This window comes from Meriones unguiculatus, chromosome 15, assembly GCF_030254825.1.
Source record: "Meriones unguiculatus strain TT.TT164.6M chromosome 15, Bangor_MerUng_6.1, whole genome shotgun sequence".
NCBI classification, from domain to species: Eukaryota; Metazoa; Chordata; class Mammalia; order Rodentia; family Muridae; genus Meriones; species Meriones unguiculatus.
Window position 1 is genome coordinate 76,318,281 of NC_083362.1, and position 18,925 is coordinate 76,337,205.

The 18,925-nt window shown below is 45.9% G+C and overlaps 1 protein-coding gene across 6 annotated transcripts in view; it reads left to right on the top strand.

Annotated features, from left to right (window-relative positions):
* Positions 1–5,182: 5,182 nt before the first annotated feature.
* Ube2f (ubiquitin conjugating enzyme E2 F (putative)) overlaps positions 5,183–18,925 on the top strand; it is a 37,172-nt gene continuing 23,429 nt past the window's right edge. For 2 of the 6 annotated variants that reach the window (XM_021646903.2, XM_021646908.2), the window contains exons 1-3: positions 5,183–5,337; positions 9,140–9,273; positions 17,430–17,459. In XM_021646903.2, coding sequence (XP_021502578.1) covers positions 9,156–9,273; positions 17,430–17,459 — 148 coding nt within the window. In that variant the 5' untranslated portion in view covers positions 5,183–5,337; positions 9,140–9,155. Of the gene's footprint in view, positions 5,338–5,472; positions 5,773–8,257; positions 8,337–9,139; positions 9,274–17,429; positions 17,460–18,925 lie in introns of those variants that run through there. The other 4 variants (XM_021646907.2, XM_021646904.2, XM_060368847.1 and 1 more) reach the window with 4 other exon arrangements.

Here is an 18,925-nt window from a genome sequence, read left to right on the forward strand (position 1 = left end):
GAAACTTAATTGTCATTATGAAGACAATATAAACAAAACTGGGTTCTTTTAAAGCCAGGTATGGTAGTGCATGTCTTTTATCCCAACAATCCTGAGGCAAAGGCAAGCAGGGAGGAGGAGGAGGAGGAGGAGGAGGAGGAGGAGGAGGAGGAGGAGAGGGACTGGAGAGATGGCTCAGTGGTTAAGAGCACTTGCTGCTCTTCCAGAGAACCCAACTTTGGTTCCTAGCACTTACGTCAGGCAGCCCACAACTGTCTGTAACTCTAGTTCCAGGAAATTAGAGCTTGAATGCCTCTGGCCTCCAGGGACAACTGAAGTCATGTGAACATACCTACATGCAGACACACAATTAAAAATAATAAAAATGATTTTTTACTCAAAGGAGAAAATTCACCCCAAATGCTCCTGCCATACACAAAAACTACACTCATTTTTGTTTATTTTCTTCTAGTCTCTGATTTTCATTTGTCTTTTTTAGGTTGTAGTCATTGACTGTATGCAATTTGAATGATGCTGTTTATTTTAATAAGCAATTCCATGGCTCCACGCAGTCTGTGTAATGATAGAGACACATGGCTCAGCATCGTTCCCACAGGCAAACGTGAGGTGGCTTAGTGATCCATCCCCAGTGCTCCCTGAGGGCCTTCCAAGTCTCCACTGTTACACAATGGGCGTCTTAACAGCCACAGTTTTCCTGCCTTTGGGTTACTTTCTCTGGAAAAGAGTGGAAGCACTGGGCCAAAGTTTCAAAGGGTCTGTGCGTGCGTGCGTGTGTGTATGTGGCATGTATGTGGAGGCCAGAGGACAACTTTCACAAGTTCACTCTCTCCTCCCACCATATGCGGCCTGGGAATCAAACTCAGGCCATCCTTCTTGGTGGCAAGTGCCTTTAGCTGTGGAATTATCTCACCCTCCGTTTTAAAACTGTTTGTTTGTTTGTGATTTTCCAAGACAGGGTTTCACTGTGTAGCCCTGGATGTCCTGGAACTCACTTTGTAGACCAGGCTGGCCTCGGAAATCACAGCGATCCACCCGCCTCTGCCTCCCAAGTGCTGGTACTAAAGGCATGCGCCATCACCGCCGGCTGTTTATATTTGATGTGTATGTGAGGGGTACATGCGTGTGTGGGGGCATGCTGAGGTTTGAATGTAGAGATGAGAAAACAAGTTGCGGTGGTCAGTTCTCTCCTTCTACCATCTGGGCTCCAGGTTTTGGACTGGGTCCCCGGGCTTGGTGGCAAGTGCTCATTCCTGCCAAGCTATCTAGGCTGCACCTCCCTCTCTTTGCCTCTGGTGTTTTGTCACAGCATCAGGAAGCTGAGTAGCGACCTAAGTGGTTGTGCTGAGTCTTCTGCTGCCAACACATCAGTCTAAGTGGTGGCTCCTCCTCCTCATGGATGACACCTGAGCCGCACTCCTGTCGCTCCTGTTTGGGCAGCTCTGGTTAAGGAGGGGATCACTGCACCTAGGTTGTCACTCCCCCATCCCCAGGCTCTGGGGAAAGTAGAAGGCCTCTAGAGGTTACATAGAGATGCAGACTGTGTGGGCACATCCTAGTTTCAAATACTCAGGAATACCAGGAACGGGCATTCATGTTCCTGTTTGTTTCACTGAAGTATTTGCCTCCCATCTCAAACCCAAAGACCCTATCTCCAAAGGAAATCCCATGCAAAGTCCCATTCTGAGGCAGTAGTGTTAGAACTTCAACATGTTCGGAGAAGAAGCAATTCAGGCCACAGCATCAGAGAGTCAAGTTCCTTCTGAGGCTCAAGAAATTGTGTTTTTAGCTTGTAGAAGCTACCTGAACTCCACACCCCTTAAATGGCCCAACACTGCTTACATCTTCACATCTCCCCCTGCTGCTCTGACTCACCACCTGCCTCCCTCATGTGAGGACCCTCGAGGTTTCCCTAAACCCACTTGAAAAAGCTAAGACAAACCCAACCCGGGAGCCTCAGTTTTCTCAAATTTGCAAAGTCCACTCCCAAAGTAATATCCCAATATCAGAATACATGGCAATCATGCTAAGCAGCCATTATTCAGATTGCCAGTCACGCTCTGCCTCCCTCCCCTAAGTAGCTGAGGTCCTCTACCAGAACTAAACTGTAAAAGGCGGCATGCTTTTGTTGTTGTTGTAAATAATTCTGGTTTGCTTGTTGAGAGAGGTCTCTCTGTATAGACCAGGCTGGCCTTGAACTCACAGAGATCCACCCAGTCTGTCCCCCAGCGTGTTTTGTCCCTCTCCTTACTGTTGGCACCAGCAGCCTGTCTCTGGGGCTGAATGCCAGATGCAGATGGGCTGGATCCACATTCCAGCGTGCCATGCTGGGCAAACTTCTTGACTTCTGTGCTTCAGGTCTCTTACCTATAAGTTGCAGCTAACAGAAAACTGTTCACAGGGGTTGTTGTGAGGACTGTATATGCTAACAACACAGTAGGCCCTTGGTAAGTCATAGGTGAGCACATGAGACTACCACATCCAATGGACCTAGAAATGAGTCACTTCTCTGCAATGTTGAGATTCAAGCATATTGATGAGACACTGGTTCAAGCCAGTTGTCTCTGCCTCTGCAGCCTGGCTTCAAGTCCTTATCTTCTCTCACCAGGACTTTGCACAAGCTCATGCAGAACTTGCCTAGCCAATGGGTTCTAAAAGCCTGGCACAGGCCCAAGAAAGAGCAGGGAGAGCGAGGAGGAGAGGAGCTCTAAGAAAGTGGTCTAGGCTTAGGAAAACAAGATGGGAGTAAGCTGAGCCAGGAACAGATGTCTTCCTCAGAAAATAAGGTGACTTGTCAGAATTCACTCAAATACCGTCTCTTCTCTGGTCACAACCTCCCTTAGATCACAAGCCATTTAGTTTTTGTTTTGCTTTTTGTTTTGAGACATGGTTTCTCTGTATAGCCTGTCCTGCACTAGATTTATAAACTAGGCTGGCCTGGAACTCACAGTGATCTGCCTGCCTCTGCCTTCCTGAGTGCTGAGACTAAAGGTAGGAGCCACCGTGCCCTGCTTGCTTGTCTCACTGCCTAGCCCTGCTTGTTCCGGAATTCACTATGCAGAGCAGGCTGGCAGGCCTGCCCCTGCCTCTGCGAGTGCTGGGGTTAAAGCCGTGTGCCGGCGCGCCTGGCTGCCTTCACTCTTTGCACTTGTGAGTGTGCACGAGGGCTGCACATTTAAGTTTGTGTGGAGGCGCACAGCCGTGTGCACAGTGCATGCGGGTGGTCCAAGAGTAACTTCACGCTTTCACTTTCTCGTGGTTTGCTTGTCTGTCTTTTTTTCTTTATTAATTACACTTTATTCACTTTGTATCCCCCCTGTGTTTCCCTTCCTCCTCCCGTCCCAATCCCTCCCTTCCTCCCCCCTCTGCACGCATGCCCCTCCCCAAGTCCACTGATAGGGGAGGACTTCTTTTCCTTCCTTCTGATCCTAGTCAATTAGGTCTCATCGGGAGTGGCTGCATTGTCTTCTTCTGTGGCCTGGTAATGCTGCTTCTCCCTCAGGGGGAGGTGATCAAAGAGCAGGCCAATCAGTTCATGTCAGAGACAGTCCCTGTTCCTATGACAATGGAACCTACTTGACACTGAACTGCCATGGGCTACATCTGTGCAGGGGTCTTAGGTGAGACAGGGTCTCATTAGGTAGCTTTGGCTGGTTTGGAACTCTGTGTAGTCTAGTCTGGCCTCAAACTCCTATCTGCTACTCAGCTCAGCACAGGATCTCCCCTCCCCTCTATGTAAGCCAAGGTACTTGGTTCTAATCTTTTGAGAATTCTGAAGCCTCACATCTTCCCCATCTGAGTTTGGTAACCGGGTCCTCATGCTGACAAATGCTTCACTGTCTGGGTCCAAGTACCTCCCAGCCCAAATGCCTCACTTCAAAAGAAATTTTAGTGTCTAGGGGGATGTAACTCAGAGGTAGTGTTTTGTATGTGAGATTTCCCAGGATCCATTCCCCAGAACCACAAAGAAAAATAAATGGAAACCTTGACACTCCTTGGCCTTTTCCATGGCAAATATCCTCTTCCCAAGGTCCTATCTCTCTAGGAGACTTGCCTTGTTCGGCGACAGTTTCCTGAGTCCAGCCATCCCACGAACAAGTTCCATTTTGCTGGCAGGGTCAGAACTTAATTCCCAGGTCCCAACTCCTATCCTCTATCTTCAGATGTTTATCATTCTAAATTCCAGGTCAGTGTCCAGGAGGGGACCTGACTGGAAAAGCTGTACCAACGACCCTGAAAAAACAGGTGACCCTTCAGCCAGTCACCAAGGTTAAGTTCCTTGCTTAACCCCTTGTGTCAAAATTTGGTTAGTGAATGCAACAGCCCACCCTGCTCCCCCCTGCTTTATATTTTCATCCTTAAAAATGTTTATACAATTTCCTTTCGGGGACAGTTCAGATCCCGAACGGGCCACCTCCCTGCGCACGCAGAAAACAAAGCTTTCATTATGCTTCTGTCTCTAAAGTGAGTTTTCTTGGCTTCCACTGGGGACCCAACAGCCTTTCTCTGACAAAGTCGACTATACCCAGTTCACAGAAACAGAGAATTCATACCCCGAGAGCTGCAGGTCGGATGCTGCACGCGGGACTGTAAGGCCTCACATATGCTAAGCAAGTTCCCTACCGTTGCTCTATATCCAGGGACCTGAGGCAGATTTTTGTAGGGTCTCTCTACATAGCTCTGGCTCTCCTGGAACTCACTGTGTAGACCAGGCCTTCCTCTACCTCTCGAGGGCTGGGATTTACGGTGTGCACCACAACTCCCAGATTTTTAAACTACACATGGGAATACGAAAAAAAAGCAAGCAGAAGAGTGGCCCCCACTCCCAGCAGCCACATGGTGTAATTTGCAGCTCTAACTACCCCACCGCCCTAATGCAGCCGCAGACAGGTCGGGTGGTGTACATTCAGGCACGGTGATGGAAACGGGCCACGGCTAAACCCGCAGGCACTGCACTAGCACGCTACTCCGAGGCCACCAAACCACCAAATGAATGGAAACAAGCAGGGAAGCCGCGCTCCGGGCTCTGGGACGCAGGCGCCTCCGCGCCCAGTCAGCGAAGGCTTTGGCTGCCCTCACCAATGAGCGACGGCCTCTTGGTTGCCCGCGTACGCGGCTGTCTGTGCGTGAAGCTACCAATAAAGTTCTTTACAGCTTTGAAAAAAAAACTTTTTTTTTTTTTTTAAAGCGCCCGCAGCGGTCACGGCGCAGTCCCCGCCCCTTCACTTCCGGTCCCGCCGCCGGGAGCCGGTGCGGCTGTGAGGGCTCCGCGTCTCGCCCCGCTGCCGGCCGGGCATGATTTTGGGTGTCGGCCCGCCTCGCCTGACTCGCGGTGCTCAGGTGAGCGGGTCGCGCGGGCTGGGCTGCGGCGCGGCGCGGCGCCGCTGCCGGGTGCCAGGCGGGACCGCGCGGTCGGCGGCTGACGGGAAGCGCTGGGCAGGCGGCGAGCCCCCACGGCGCCGAGGGCCGGGCCGAATAGGACCCCGCGCCGCCCCGCCGCCCGCAAGGTCACGGTGGGGAGCTCGGGCCGGCGGGGAGGCCGCTCCCCCGGAGGAGGCTGCGGTGGACGCGGCCGGCCACGGCGGCGAGGAGGGGCGGCCGACCCGCCTGGCCCGGTTCCGTCCGTGACCCGGTTCCGCGGCGTGTCATCTGGGGTGTGGCCTTCTCCTCGGCGGGCTCAGTTTCCTCCGTCTCGGGTGGGCACTGGACCCGCCCCTCGGCGCTGCCGGTGGTTCGGAGTAGCCGGTGAAGCTTTCGCGGAGGGGAGCTCGGCCTGTAGGTTAAAATCCGCTCTCCTCTAAAGCCTGGGAGGGGAAGGTGGCGAAGGGAAAGAGGGCGTCCCAAGGCCTGGTTGTCAGATTGAGCAGAAGGTTCCAGAAATGAGCAGGGCAGTGTTGAAGAACAGCGAGGCGGCTGGTGGGCCTGGTGCCGAGGCGTCCTAGCTGGTGGGGCCGAAGGTGGGGATCTCAGCGGAAGGAGAGAGATTCGTAGGTGGAAATTAAGAGGGATAGTGATGGGGGAGCTTCAGGAGCCCCACTTGGACGGAACTATATGACATTTGAGACCCGAAACCGAAGGTAGACTCCAGAGGTGGTCAGTCAGTAATCCTGAAGGGCGAGAGACAACTGGGCACTCGTGCCGGTCCTGGGATGTGGACATTTTTATGTCCATCTCTTGTTTCCCTGTCCCTAGTGACCTGTAGTTCTCTCTTAAATGGCCTATATTGGGATTTGGATTGGAACTGTCGGTGAGGCGTTAGCCTCATCTTGAGCTTATTGGCCCTGCACAGGTGACTCGGACCTGATTTCACCACAGTTGCATATGAATGATGAGTAAACATAGCTTGGTGAGACTCGTAAATAATAATCGGGAATACTCTTTGGATGGCCTAAAAGGCGGTCCCACCCAGAGGAGGAACTAACTGGGCCAATTACAACTTGTGGAATTTAGAAACTAAGCATGCTGTTCAGAATAGCTGATCTGTTCCCAAAACACTGCCTTAGTCACAGTGCGATTTTCGAGAAAAGGGAAGTTTTGGTCAAAAGCGGGTTTTCCAGAGGTAGGACATGTTGGGGAGGGAAGAATAGGTAGTTTTCTACCCTTGATAGTTTGAATAATTAGTTTTGTTTGATTCTTTTGTGTGTAGATTTAATTTTCTGATGGGAACATTTCGACATTGAGACTTGGTTTGTCCCTTCCATGGCATCTGAAAGTGATGCAGATGATAGAAAAATAGGGGGATAGTCTGAGATGCCCTAGAATATTGGAAAGTGCATGTTGCATTTTCTGTCAAGACAACACCAGTGTTATTTTCTACCCTGCACAGTCTTTGCACAACATGTTTTATTGGAAAAGTCTACAACTTACTGACGATTACCAGCTCGAACTGACAGAGTGGAATACCCAGCCTCAGATGAGGCCTCAGTGTAGAGGGGTGGGAAAGCATTAAGCACAGCCCTTGGACAGCAGTGGTGGGGAAGGCCTGACTCTTGCCAGATCTTAGCAGCCCAGTACTGGTCCTTAGGGTGTAGAGCAGCTTGTGCCCTGGCCTCATTTTAAGTGAAGCTCCTTTTTCACTTCATACCTTTTCCTTCTCTGACACCAAAGTTGAAAACCATCCCATACTCCTCACTGACTCCCAGAGATAGATAGGCTTGTTATCCTGGTCCGTTGTCAGACACCCCTGATGTCCCAACGTTTGGGCACATAGTGATGGACATAGACTTGGCCAGGGTGGCAGGCATTCCCTCATGATCCTGCTTGAGGAATTCCTGACAAGATGGTTCCAGGTGGGGACCATTGTTATATGTTCTGCTGTTTTGTTTTGGTAGCTTGTGGGCTGAAGCCCCCTTGGAGGACAGGGCACTTGGCAGTAGAACTGAAGATCTGTGTGTGGGCTCATCTTATAACATAGATTGCCCCTAAGGAGAAGGCCTTGTAGAGTGGGGCTGCAGAAACAGGTGCTAGTGTGCTTTTAAGTGTGTGTCAACTTTATTGAGGTATGATTGAGCTGTCCCGTCACTTCTTGATTGATCAGTGTTTGTGGAAACCGATGCCATGACACATACTGCTAAAGGAAAACTAGGTTTTTGTGGTGAGTGCTTCTTGTCTTGGACAGTCACCTTCCAGGCCTGTTGCTCTAGAGTGAGGGGGGGGAGAGAGAGAGAGAGGGAGAGAGAGAGAGGAGAATCTTTCTTAGATTTCAGTGCTGTGAGCTTATGTGTACTGACATGCAATACAAGAACTGTTTGGTGCATTTAGAAAAGTGCTACTTTTTTGTTTTGTTTTGATATTTTTATTTTGTATTTTTGGTATATGATCTCCCTGTGTAGCCCAGGATAGCCATCAACTGACAATCCTCCTGCCTCAGCCTCCCAAATATTGATGTTCCAGGCCTGTATCCCTGTGTTGTGTGACCAGTCCTCAGTATGGCAGAGTTACGTGCAATATGGAAGATCATATTCACTGTCCTATTCTTATGATATGTGGTACAAACTCAAATCTGACCATCACTAGGGATACACAGAAGGTGGCATGAGAAACTAGGCAAAGACCTGCATGAGATGCTTTTTTAAAATATCAGTGAAAGGAATATTCTTGTTTTCAGGGTCTTAGCCTCAAGTTTGACCTCTCAGGTAAAAGTTTTCATTTGTAAATTTTAGATCCTTTCTGACTGAAAAATTATCAAACTGGTATTGAAAGGAAGTGCTGTAAAATAAGAGAGAAAATTACGCAAATATTGACCCACTTACTCTTGCAGGAGTCCTTCTTTGAGTGTTGGTATGAGGAGTGTCTGATTGATGGAAGTGTGTAATAGGAAGAGAAGGCAGATTCTGGAGGTAGGAACTGCTGACATCTTAGTGTAAACTGTACTGGGTGATAATGCCTTCCCTCAGGTCCGTCAGAACAGTCAACCTTGTAGGGAATGCTGGTGATAAGAGTGGGGAGAGGAATGCATGGGGAGTGCCGGACCTTCTGCCGGATGATTCTTTTGCTTTAATGGTGCTCTTCGAATAAACAGTTGAAGGATTCTGGGTCGAGCGGCAGCCCTTTGTGCATGCAGTCAGGAGCATCACCTGCCTTTAGATTTTCTGTCCTTCCCAGGGAGTTTGCAGCCAGGGAACCCAAAACTTACACATTCTAGAAGCTGCCAGTGAAGAGTCAGTTCACTTTGGGGTTTATAATTTGCTCTTGACGTTGACATTGCAAATCAGTAAATGCAACAGTCCTTTGAAGGCACTGTACGCTTTCCTCTAAGGGAGAAGGAAAGCAAAGCACAGGTGTCCCCTCCTGCCCTAGAGACTTCTGCTCCCAGGCCACATCTTGGATCCTGTTGCTTTGGGGACAGTTACTTCATGAAATCAGTCGGGATAGAGAATGAGTGCTAGTTGGAAAGCTTGGGGTGGGTAAGGCTAGACTGTGGTTCAAGTAGCACCCACCCTGTGCCTAGTGAGTGTGAAACTTGTGGCTCCCCTAAACTTACAAAGAATCACAGACCTTACTCAGATTCCTTGTGGAGTTTGTTAATATGTGTAGAAAGTTTTTACAAATTTTAGAGACTTTAAAGTTAAAACACCTGTATATTTCTTCTGTCTAGTATTTGGAGACATGGCCCTTAATCCTACTCTTGCCTGTTTTCTAGAAGAAAGGTGGCAGTAATGCTAACGTTGGCAAGCAAGTTGAAGCGGGATGACGGTCTCAAAGGATCCCGGACGTCAGCCTCCACATCTGACTCTACTCGGAGGGTTTCTGTGAGAGACAAGTTGCTTGTTAAAGGTAATCATCAATCATGGGAGCTGTTTTTGTACCTGAAACAAAATGAAGCTTGCCTGGAGGCTCTTTGGAGATGGATGTTGAATGAAAATACTTCAGAATGATTTTCAGTATGATTATCAGCTAGGCATTGTGGTACACGCCTTTAAACCCAGCACTCTGGGCTAGAGACAGGCCAATCTCTGTGAGTTCAAAGCCAGCCTAGTCTACACAGTGAGTTCCAGAACAGCCAGAGTTATGTGGAGAGACCCTGTTTAGATAGATAGATAGATAGATAGATAGATAGATAGATAGATAGATAGAAAGTGATTGTCACTTACAGTGGAAGAATTTATACCAGGCAAAGGATGGGAAAGGATGGGATTATAATAGCAAGGAGATGGTGTTAGAACTGTGGTGTCTGACACACCAGGAGTATTCTTTGTTGGCACTGATATGCTGTGCTGTGGAAAGAGTAAGAGAGTACGAGTTGGCAGGCCTAAGGCATGTGGGTGCTGCTGTTATTTTCCTCTGCCGTCCCCTTTCCTGGGGGATGCACAGCAATAGTTTCCATCCTGGAACATGTACTCTCTTAGGATCCTTTTTTGTTTCATGTAGGACACAGCCTAAGGAGTCCTTTGAGTATCTGGTGTCTTGTCAAAATTATGTCATACAATACATAAGTGCACATACACACACACAAATACTATATGAACTGTTAATAATGCGTATTGTAATTTTATATTAGAATTCACAGAATTATGATTAAAATTGTCATAAGGTCATAGTCACTGTCCATATTTATAAAGGAAAACTATGCGTGATAGTATCCGTTGTGTGTGTGTGTGGGCGTATATATGTGGTCTGTATATACTTGTGTACAGGGGGGACAAGGATGCACAGATGTACATGTGCAAACATATACATGTGGAAATGCAGAGGTTGAAGGCAGTGGGTTTGTAAAGATTTAATAGGGTCTCTTATGTACTTCCTGTACTTAAATCTTGAATTAGCTTAAATCTTGACAAACTTATGGATAACAGGTTAAAAATAAGAATATTGTTTGCATCTTGTTCTTGCCTATAAATCTAGAACAACCTAGATTGTAAGCCTCAAAGGGTAGGATATGGCCTGGAGCACCTTACTTGGATGAGCCTAATAGCATTTGATTTCTCAGAACCCTGGAGGTTCCATCTGTGGAGGCAGCCCAGAGTCAAGAGAGCCAAGCTAGGAAGTTTGGGGTGTGACTGCAGTGCTTAGTGCAGGGTTTTATTGCAGCAAAGAAGTCTTAGGGCGTCAGCCAAGCACAAACTCTCCCTCCTTCACATTGTTAATAGCAGCTTTGGTACAACAAAGGCATCGTATGCTATGGCAAAATTTTACCTTGTAAACAATTGGAGTGTCTTTCTCAGGATCTGTAGTCTGGGAGGCTAGGGGTAAGAATGCAGAATTCTGGGGCTAGAGAGATGGCTCAGTGGTTAAGAGCACTGGCTGCTTTCCTAGAGGATCAGGGTTTAGTTCCCAGCAACCATATGGCAGCTTACAACTGTCAGTTTCAGAGGATCTGACACCCTCACAGAGACATGCATACAGGCAAAACACCAACAAACATAAAACAAACAAACATCTTTTAAAAAAGGAAGAAAGCAGGATTCCTTAGCACTTGGGAGGCAGAGAACAGCCTGATCTCTGCAAGGTCAGCTCTGGACTACAGTTCTAGGACAGCCAGGGCTACCCAGAGAAGCCCTGTCTCCAAACAACAACAACAACAACAACAAAAAAAAAAAAAAAAAAAAAAAAGAAAGAAAGAAAGAAAGAAAGGAAAGAGAAACAGGAAAGAAAAAAACAAGCAGGGTTGAGCTGAGTAATAAAACCACCTGTACTAGGCAGTGGGTTCCATCCCCACTATCACAGAAAAAGACTGGTGAGAACTGTACTGTGCTTCTAAGATGAGGCCTTTGTGGCCACATCTTAGGAGAAAAGGGACACTGGTCCTTTGAGAAGGAAGAGACGACAGTTTAATGTGAACAGAGCCCTCATGACTTAATCACTCAAGGACTCTACCTTCTAATACATTGGGGATTAGGTAAACTTTTGATACCTTCAGACCATAGCAGATATTATATGTCAAACTATAGCAGGCACTTTAGGGTTAATTCTTGGTTTACCTTTAAAGGCTTGCCAAGTGGGTGCCTCATTTTCCACCTGAAGAGCTGAGGCTATAAAGCCAGTGATAGTTGTAGCAGGATGACCAGATCCATATCTTAGGGGTGAAGCGGGCTCTCAGAGAACAGATTCAGTGTGTAGTTTAAAGAGCAGAAATGCAAGTTAACAGAAAACAGTTTTGACAGTCTCTACCCGTCCTGTGCTCAGGGACTCTCCTGGGGTGATCATGGTGAAAAACTTTTCCAGACAAAAATCCCTTTAGGGATTTTGAAAGAGTCTGAGTTTAGCAAGATTGCTCTAATTGGTATTATTGTCCTGGGCCGTAAAGTGGACTCCTATAAAGATGTCTTTCATGGGTATGGACAGATTTTAGGAAATTGTGTGATTCTGTCTAGGACTTAATACTGCAAGTGGCATTGGTAAAGGGGGAGGCAGGGAGTTTGTCATACAGGACAATCAAAAAGAATCTTGAGACAGTACAGTGAAAGGAGTTGAAAGAAGCAGTGGGCTGGAGAATGATCACACTTTAAGGAGAATGCTCAGTTCTTAGAGGGGTCACCAGGCTGGCAAAAGGCTCGGGCCTCCCTGCTCTGCTTCAGTCAGGTGGGGCTGTGTTGGGTGGTATACAGTCTGTAAGCCATAAAACCCTAGAACAAAGGCCACATGTCCATAGCCCCAGTGAGGGCATCTGGGCAGTGTTATCAGAGAAGACTCATCTATACTGGCATCCCAAAGAGCTTAGGGAAAGCTTGTAGACACTAACAGGCCAAAAATAAGTGCTTTGCTAGATGGGGGAGGGATTTGCGGGGTCTGTTACTAACTGGTAAAGTGATTCTAGGAGAATGGAGACAGAACAAGAAAGGCTGGGTGCTGACTCATGTCCTCCTTGAGCCCAGGCCAGGCATATTGGAGTGTGAGGGAGTATGTGTTCATGTGTGATTCGGCCCTTACTGTCTACCAGGGGCATTAGCACATGCTCCTATGCTAATGTGGCTCCTGAAGGAAAGAGACCACCAAGTCTGTTCTCTGTGCTAATCGCCCATACTAATCTCTGATGCGTCATAGGCTGGTATGACACATTGCTAAGGCTGTCACAGCATTTGACAGCATATGAATCTGAGGGGTAGCCTAATGAGTCCTGCTAACAGTCAAGTAGGTCAGGCATCTGACCAAACACAGTCTTACGTGATCTGTTGGAGGTTCAAACACCATTGCAACTGTTCAGGGAACTTGGACAGTCACCATAAGTGCACCAAACAGCCGAACAGGGCAGCAGAGTCTGTGGAAGCCATAGGCGCCCAACTTGTTATTTTCTGTGTTCATGTCAAAAGTAGGTAGTTTGAAGTCCTGGGCTACATTCTCAGTGATTCTAGGCTCTTGTTAGAGGAAACTGCCTTTGAGGGGTTTGGTTTGCATTTTAGAGTGGTGCTAGAACTGAGCTGGTTAGCTGGATCAGTGCTTTCTCTAAGGGCTGAGGCCCATGAATGGCATGCAGATGCAATAGCAGTAGCAGATATGGGAGACACAGCTGGAACCCAGTCTGTGAGCTGCTCAGAGTAAGAGGAGCTTGAGTTCCTGAGGTGTGGGGCCGCTGTGGCACCTGGGTAGGTTTTTTTTGTTTTTGTTTTTGTTTTTTTGTTTTGTTTTGTTTTGTTTTTTCAAGATGGGATTTCCCTGTGTAGCTTTGGCTGTTCTGGACTCACTTTGTAGACCAGCCTGGCCTCGAATTCACAGCAGTCCACCCACCTCTGCCTCCCAAGTTCTGGGATTAAAGGCGTGCTGTCACCAAACCCGGATGAATGGGTAAATTTTGTAATCAAGCTGTGGTCAAGCTTCCAGTGGACTCTGTGGTTTGATCTTTACTCAGAAAGGAAAAGAATTTAATTTCTCAGAAGGAAGTTATGTAACCACTTACCTGGGAGGCAGGGTGCCAGGTGCCTCCCAGAAATGCTAGGCCACCTAGCAAAATTGGCATTGTTATCTTGTGAAAGCAAGCCTTTAGCAGTTTAAAAATACTTTTCAATTTTTGTTACTTTATGGGGAAATTGGTGTTCTTCAGGTGTGACTTACATTGAGGCCCTCAGGCTTACCAAGCAGCTGACTCACTATTTGGCTTTAGTTTCATTTGTGTTGACACTAAGATTATACTTACTGATGTTAGAGTTAGTATGCCATCATTTGAAGGGTTGAAAACCACTTGATGTGTTTGACAACTCTCCTAGAGGAGCACTGTGCAATTTGACCAGGTATTTCATATTCTGCACTGGGCTAGACAAAATGCCATTCATTTTTATTGAAATCCCATGTCCTGAGGGTTCTATTCCTTGCCTATTCTGACAATTGGAACCAAGAAGTCTTGGTAGGATTCCTGGTGTTGTCTGTGTTTGGGGCTGTCCTCAGCCCTTGTCTTCCTTTCTTGGGTGAGTTATGCTGAACATTATGAATACAGGCAAATCCTTAAATATAAATAATTGACTGGCATGTAAAATTTCAACTTTGAATTAAGTTTGTGTGTGTGTTTGTGCGTGTATTGCTATTATTTTTCACAGGTAGTGGTCTAAAGCAATCTGAATGACTGACCTCCAGATTTGTATGTTTCAATCTAAACACGTGAGTGGTATTAGGAGGTAATTACTTTTGGGTGGTAATTCACGAAGGTGGAGTTCCCATGAATGGGATTAGTGCCCTAGTAAGAGAACCCAGATATAGCAAGAATTTGCTATCTATAAGGACCCTGAGCCCTCACCAGATTCAGAATCTGCTGGTACCTTGGTCTTGACACCTTCAGAATTATGAAAAATTCGTGTCTGTTTAAAAACCACCCACATGTGAGGTATTTTGTTATAACAGGCTGCGCAGATCAAGAGTTGGAGGATAACGCTAACTTAGTGCCTAGGCCTACCTAGGATTTTTTATGGGACTGTAGTGAGTGCATGAGGACTGGTACGTTCGGGGTTTAGAGTACCTGTAGCTCCTGGATTGTAGGGATAAGATACAGAATTCAGATTACTGAAACAAGTGTTCAGTGTAGAAGGCTGGCTGTGTGCTGAAGGCATGGCTGGGACTGTAAGTAGAAGCCCAGGATATGGGAACCCTTGGGTTTTAGTGTGTGTGAGATGACAGAGCCTTACGGTGGGGCCAGGTAGCTAGCTGCTTTCTATCCAGACAGGCTGTGCCAGCCTGCTTTTTGTGCCATGTCCCGTGTTCTCCCTGTCCCCATCCCCACAACATTTTACTTGTGATTATGATTTTACACCTAATAAAACAATTACTATCAAGTGAATTCATAGACATTTTCTCTGTGGCCACATTAGCACACATTCCTTACCCTGCCTAATCCTGACTTTGTGCCCATTGCCCTCGCCCTCATACCTTGTCACCGTTGTTTGGTTTCTCTGTATTCAACAGTTTGTTTCTTCTCTGTTGGGCTTATTTCACTTAGCATGATGTCCTTTGGTCCCTCCACATTGTCACAAATGACAGGGGATCATCTTTGCTAATGCTGAATAGTGTTTCTTACATATCCCACAGTTTCATCATTAATTACTAAGGATACTTGGGCTGATTCAGTATCTTGGCTATCATGAAAAGTAACTGCAGTGAGCATGGGAGAGTTTGTCCCTTTAAAACAGTGGTTTTCAACCTTCCTAATCCTCAACCATAAAATTATTTCCTTGCTACTTCATAACTATAATTTTGCTACTGATATGAGCCGGAATGTAAATATCAGATATGTGACCCGCCCCCTTCAAAGGGGTTGTGACCCACAGGTTGAGAACCACTATTCTAAAAGGTGATGATCCGTTTATTTTGAGTACATATTCGGAAAGGTTGCTGGGTCATGTGGTTGTTTTGGTTTTCCCTCTTTTTAGCTTTTTGAGGGACCTCTGCTTTTTCATAACTGTGCTGATTTACGTTCCCATGCATATTGTGAGAGGGTTCCCTTTTCTTTGTATCCTCACCAACAGTTGCTACCTCCTACCTCTAGTAGTAGCCAGCCGGAAGGATGTGAGGTAGCCATAGCTTGTTTTGATGTTTGGTGACACTGCGTATCTTTTCATAAAACTGTTGACCACTTTTGTCTCTTTGAAGAAATATCTGTTCAGGACCTCTGCCTGATTATTTTCTTTCTTTCTTTCTTCTATTGAGTTGTGTATATTCCAAATTTTTTATGTTAAACCCTTATCAGCTACATGATTTGCAGACATTTCTCCCAGCCTATATAGGACTACCTTTTCTTTGTGCTATCTATAGTGTTTTTTAGCTTAATGTACTCTCATTGTTTAATTTTTGCTTTAAAAAACAGTCAGGGACTGGAGAGATGGCTCAGTGGTTAAGAGCACATACTGCTCTTCCTGAGAACCTGAGTTTGATTCCCAGCACCCACATCAAGCAGCTTACAACTGCTTGTAACTCCAGCTCCAGGAGGCTCTCACACCTCTGACCTTTTAGGCACTTGCACATACTACCCCTCCCAATACACATAATTAAAATAATAAAAATTTTTATTAAAAAATCATTGCTAAAGCCAGGTGGGGCAGGTTAGCCTCCCTCCTGTGAATATAATAGCCTGTGTTTAAGCCTTTATTCATTTTGATAGTTTGTGTGAGGACACCTCGTTCTCTACAGAGGAGGTTCCATTTCCCAGCTTGTCTTTCTGATGCCCTTGGTGTAAGCTGACTGTAGTGCTTATTAGGGTCGCTCTAGCCTCCCTGTTTTGTTCTTTTGGCCTGTTTTTATGCCATTTCATTATATCTCTGTAATATAAGTTGAAGCCAGAAAGAGCAATGCTAACTTTGTTCATTCCTAAGATTCTGTGAATCTTCATCTGGTTCTAGAGATTCTGTGGAGAAAGCCACTGAAATTGTGATGGGGATTACACCGGTGAACATCTTTGGGTAGTGGGTTGCATTTGGTCTTTAGTTTCTGTCCTCAGTTACCTTACAGTTTGATTTTGGTGTTTTTTGGTTTTTGGTTTTTCAAGACAGCATTTCTGTGTGTGTAGCTTTGGCTGTCCTAGAGCTCTGTAGACCAGGCTGTCCCAAAATTCACAGATATTCTCAAGCCTCTGCCTCTGTCTGCCTAATGCTGGGATTAAAGGCGTACACACACATACACACCCTTACAGTTTGAAAGATAGACATTTCATCTCTGTAATTAAATTTAGTCCTGAGTAATACTTTTGGAGAATAGAATGGCTTTTTCAGTTTCTGTCTTTCTGTAGAGTGTTGGAGACTGAGCCTAGGGCCTCCCACATACACCCTTCTACCCCTGAGCTACCTCAAGCCCTCGTTGGTTTGTTTGTTTTGTTTTGTTTGTTTGTTTTTTCTCTCCTTCCCAACTCATTTTCCTTTCTTCCCATCCTGTTTTTATATACTTTTTATTTTTTAAAGTTACAGGTGTGTATCACCATACCTGGTATTGCTTTCTTTTATTAATGTAACATTGGTTTTTGTGTTTTTGATTTATTAGTTTAAATGTATGTTTCCTTGCTTTGGAATCACTAATGCCTTCTTGGTGTAATATGTCTTCTGTGAACAGCTAACTGTTCTTCTAATAATTCTAGTATTCTGTGGGATAGAAGTGGTGAGAGTAGGCATACTATTTGTCTTATACCTGATTGTAGAGAGGTAGCATGATGTGGGAAAGGAGAGCTGTAGTTAGTTTTACCTCAGAAGGATGCTGGGCTTATTTAAACACCCAGCGATTTTCTGAGGATGTGAACTGGATGGTCTGAAGCCTCATGGGAGAGGACTGAGGCTGAGAAGTATAAGTTACAGGAGGTAATATGAAGGCACATTTGGGAAAAGACATAAACACATGGGGGGTGAGTGTGTGTGTGTGTGTGTGTGTGTGTGTGTGTGTGTGTGTGTAGTTAGGCTTAAACTATAAATTCTAAGCCGGTTTCAATCCATCTAGCTTACTCTTTTTTCTTCTGTAATCTAGAGGGAATTGCTAATTTAAAACTGACATTATAAAGATTACTATTAACCACGGTCTCTTTATTTCTACAGAGGTTGCAGAACTTGAAGCTAATTTACCTTGTAAGTATAGCACTCCAATCAAATTAGTACTATATAATAATGACGTGAAGAAAACTTGTTTTTAACAACTTTGCATAGCAAAAGCCTATTTTTGTGTATGTTAGGAATGAATTTTAATTTTATACAAGAGTTTTTTGCAAGATCTAATAAAATGAGGCTGTAGCCAGGTATGGCACATGCCTTGAACCACAGCACTTAGGAGGCAGGGGCAGGTCACCACAGTGAGTTCCAGGACAGCTAGGACTACATAGAGGGACCCTGTCTCAAAAAAACAACAAATGTTTTAGTCCTTCTGAATTGCATATGTAGCATGCTCTCTTGTGTCCGTGAAATAGAGCTATATTTAGTTCCTTGCCTCCTGTTCCACCCTCTCCCTGAGTGGAAAGGAGTGTGAGTCAGGAGCACACAGCCCTGTTTGTTAAACGAGTGTGCTCCCATTGGGTTCCCAAGGTGTTTATTGGTGGCTTGTTATATATTTGAGAAAAGGCGGTTACTCGGCCTTTCTCCCACCGATGTGCTCCCTTGCTCTGTCTTTCCTGCTGACATATGGGCCTGGCTGTGCACTTGGATAGTAGATATCAGATTTCTCTTTTTCTATCATTAATCTTCTCCCAGATTTTACATTTCATATGTTCTATAAAAGCCTGAAAGCTTTGACCATTTTAATATTTTTTGTTAAGCTTTTTATTATAAAATTGGTTTATAAGTAGTTCTAAGTCTAAGGGTGGTTGTGAAGTTAGCTTGTGAGGGCGCAGACAAATTGTTAAAGTTCATTGTGTAGCCTTGGCTAGCCTGGAGCTTACTGTGTAGACCAGGCTGGCCTCAAACTCACATAGCTCTGCTTACCTCTGCCATGTTAGTGCTGGTATCAAAGGTGTGCACCTTCTGGGCAAGCTGAACAATTGCTTTAAAAAAACTATATATATATATATGGGTACTTTGTCTGCATGTGCATCTGCACACCTGAAAATGGTATCAGACATTTGTGAGCTGTCATGTGGGTGCTGGGAATTGAACTCGGGACCTTTGGAAGAGCAGTTAGTGCTCTTAACCACTGAGCCATCTCTCCAGCCCCCTGAAGAGTTACTTTTGATGTCTGACGTTAGTGTGGGGGAAGAATGGGTTATGACAGAAAATATATTTCTTCTATGGTTCTCAGCCAAAACATCTTAATTCTGTGGATTGACCTCAAAGTTGCTTCCATTCAGAACTGAAGGTTTTGTCTGGGAATCTTACTGAAAGGTTAATTGTGAAGCGGGGATGGCTTGGTAACAGAGGACCTGCCTAGCATGTATAATGCCTTGGTTTCAATCCCAGACACTGAGTGGGGAAGAGAGTGGAACACATTTCTCCCTTATAAGCAAAAAGTCAAAGGGTGTGCTTTAAAATGCTCAGGAAAGTAAATGTGCATGGATGTGATAGACAAGCAGGGCGGCAAAAGCCTGCAGCCGGCTGATAAGCCTTGT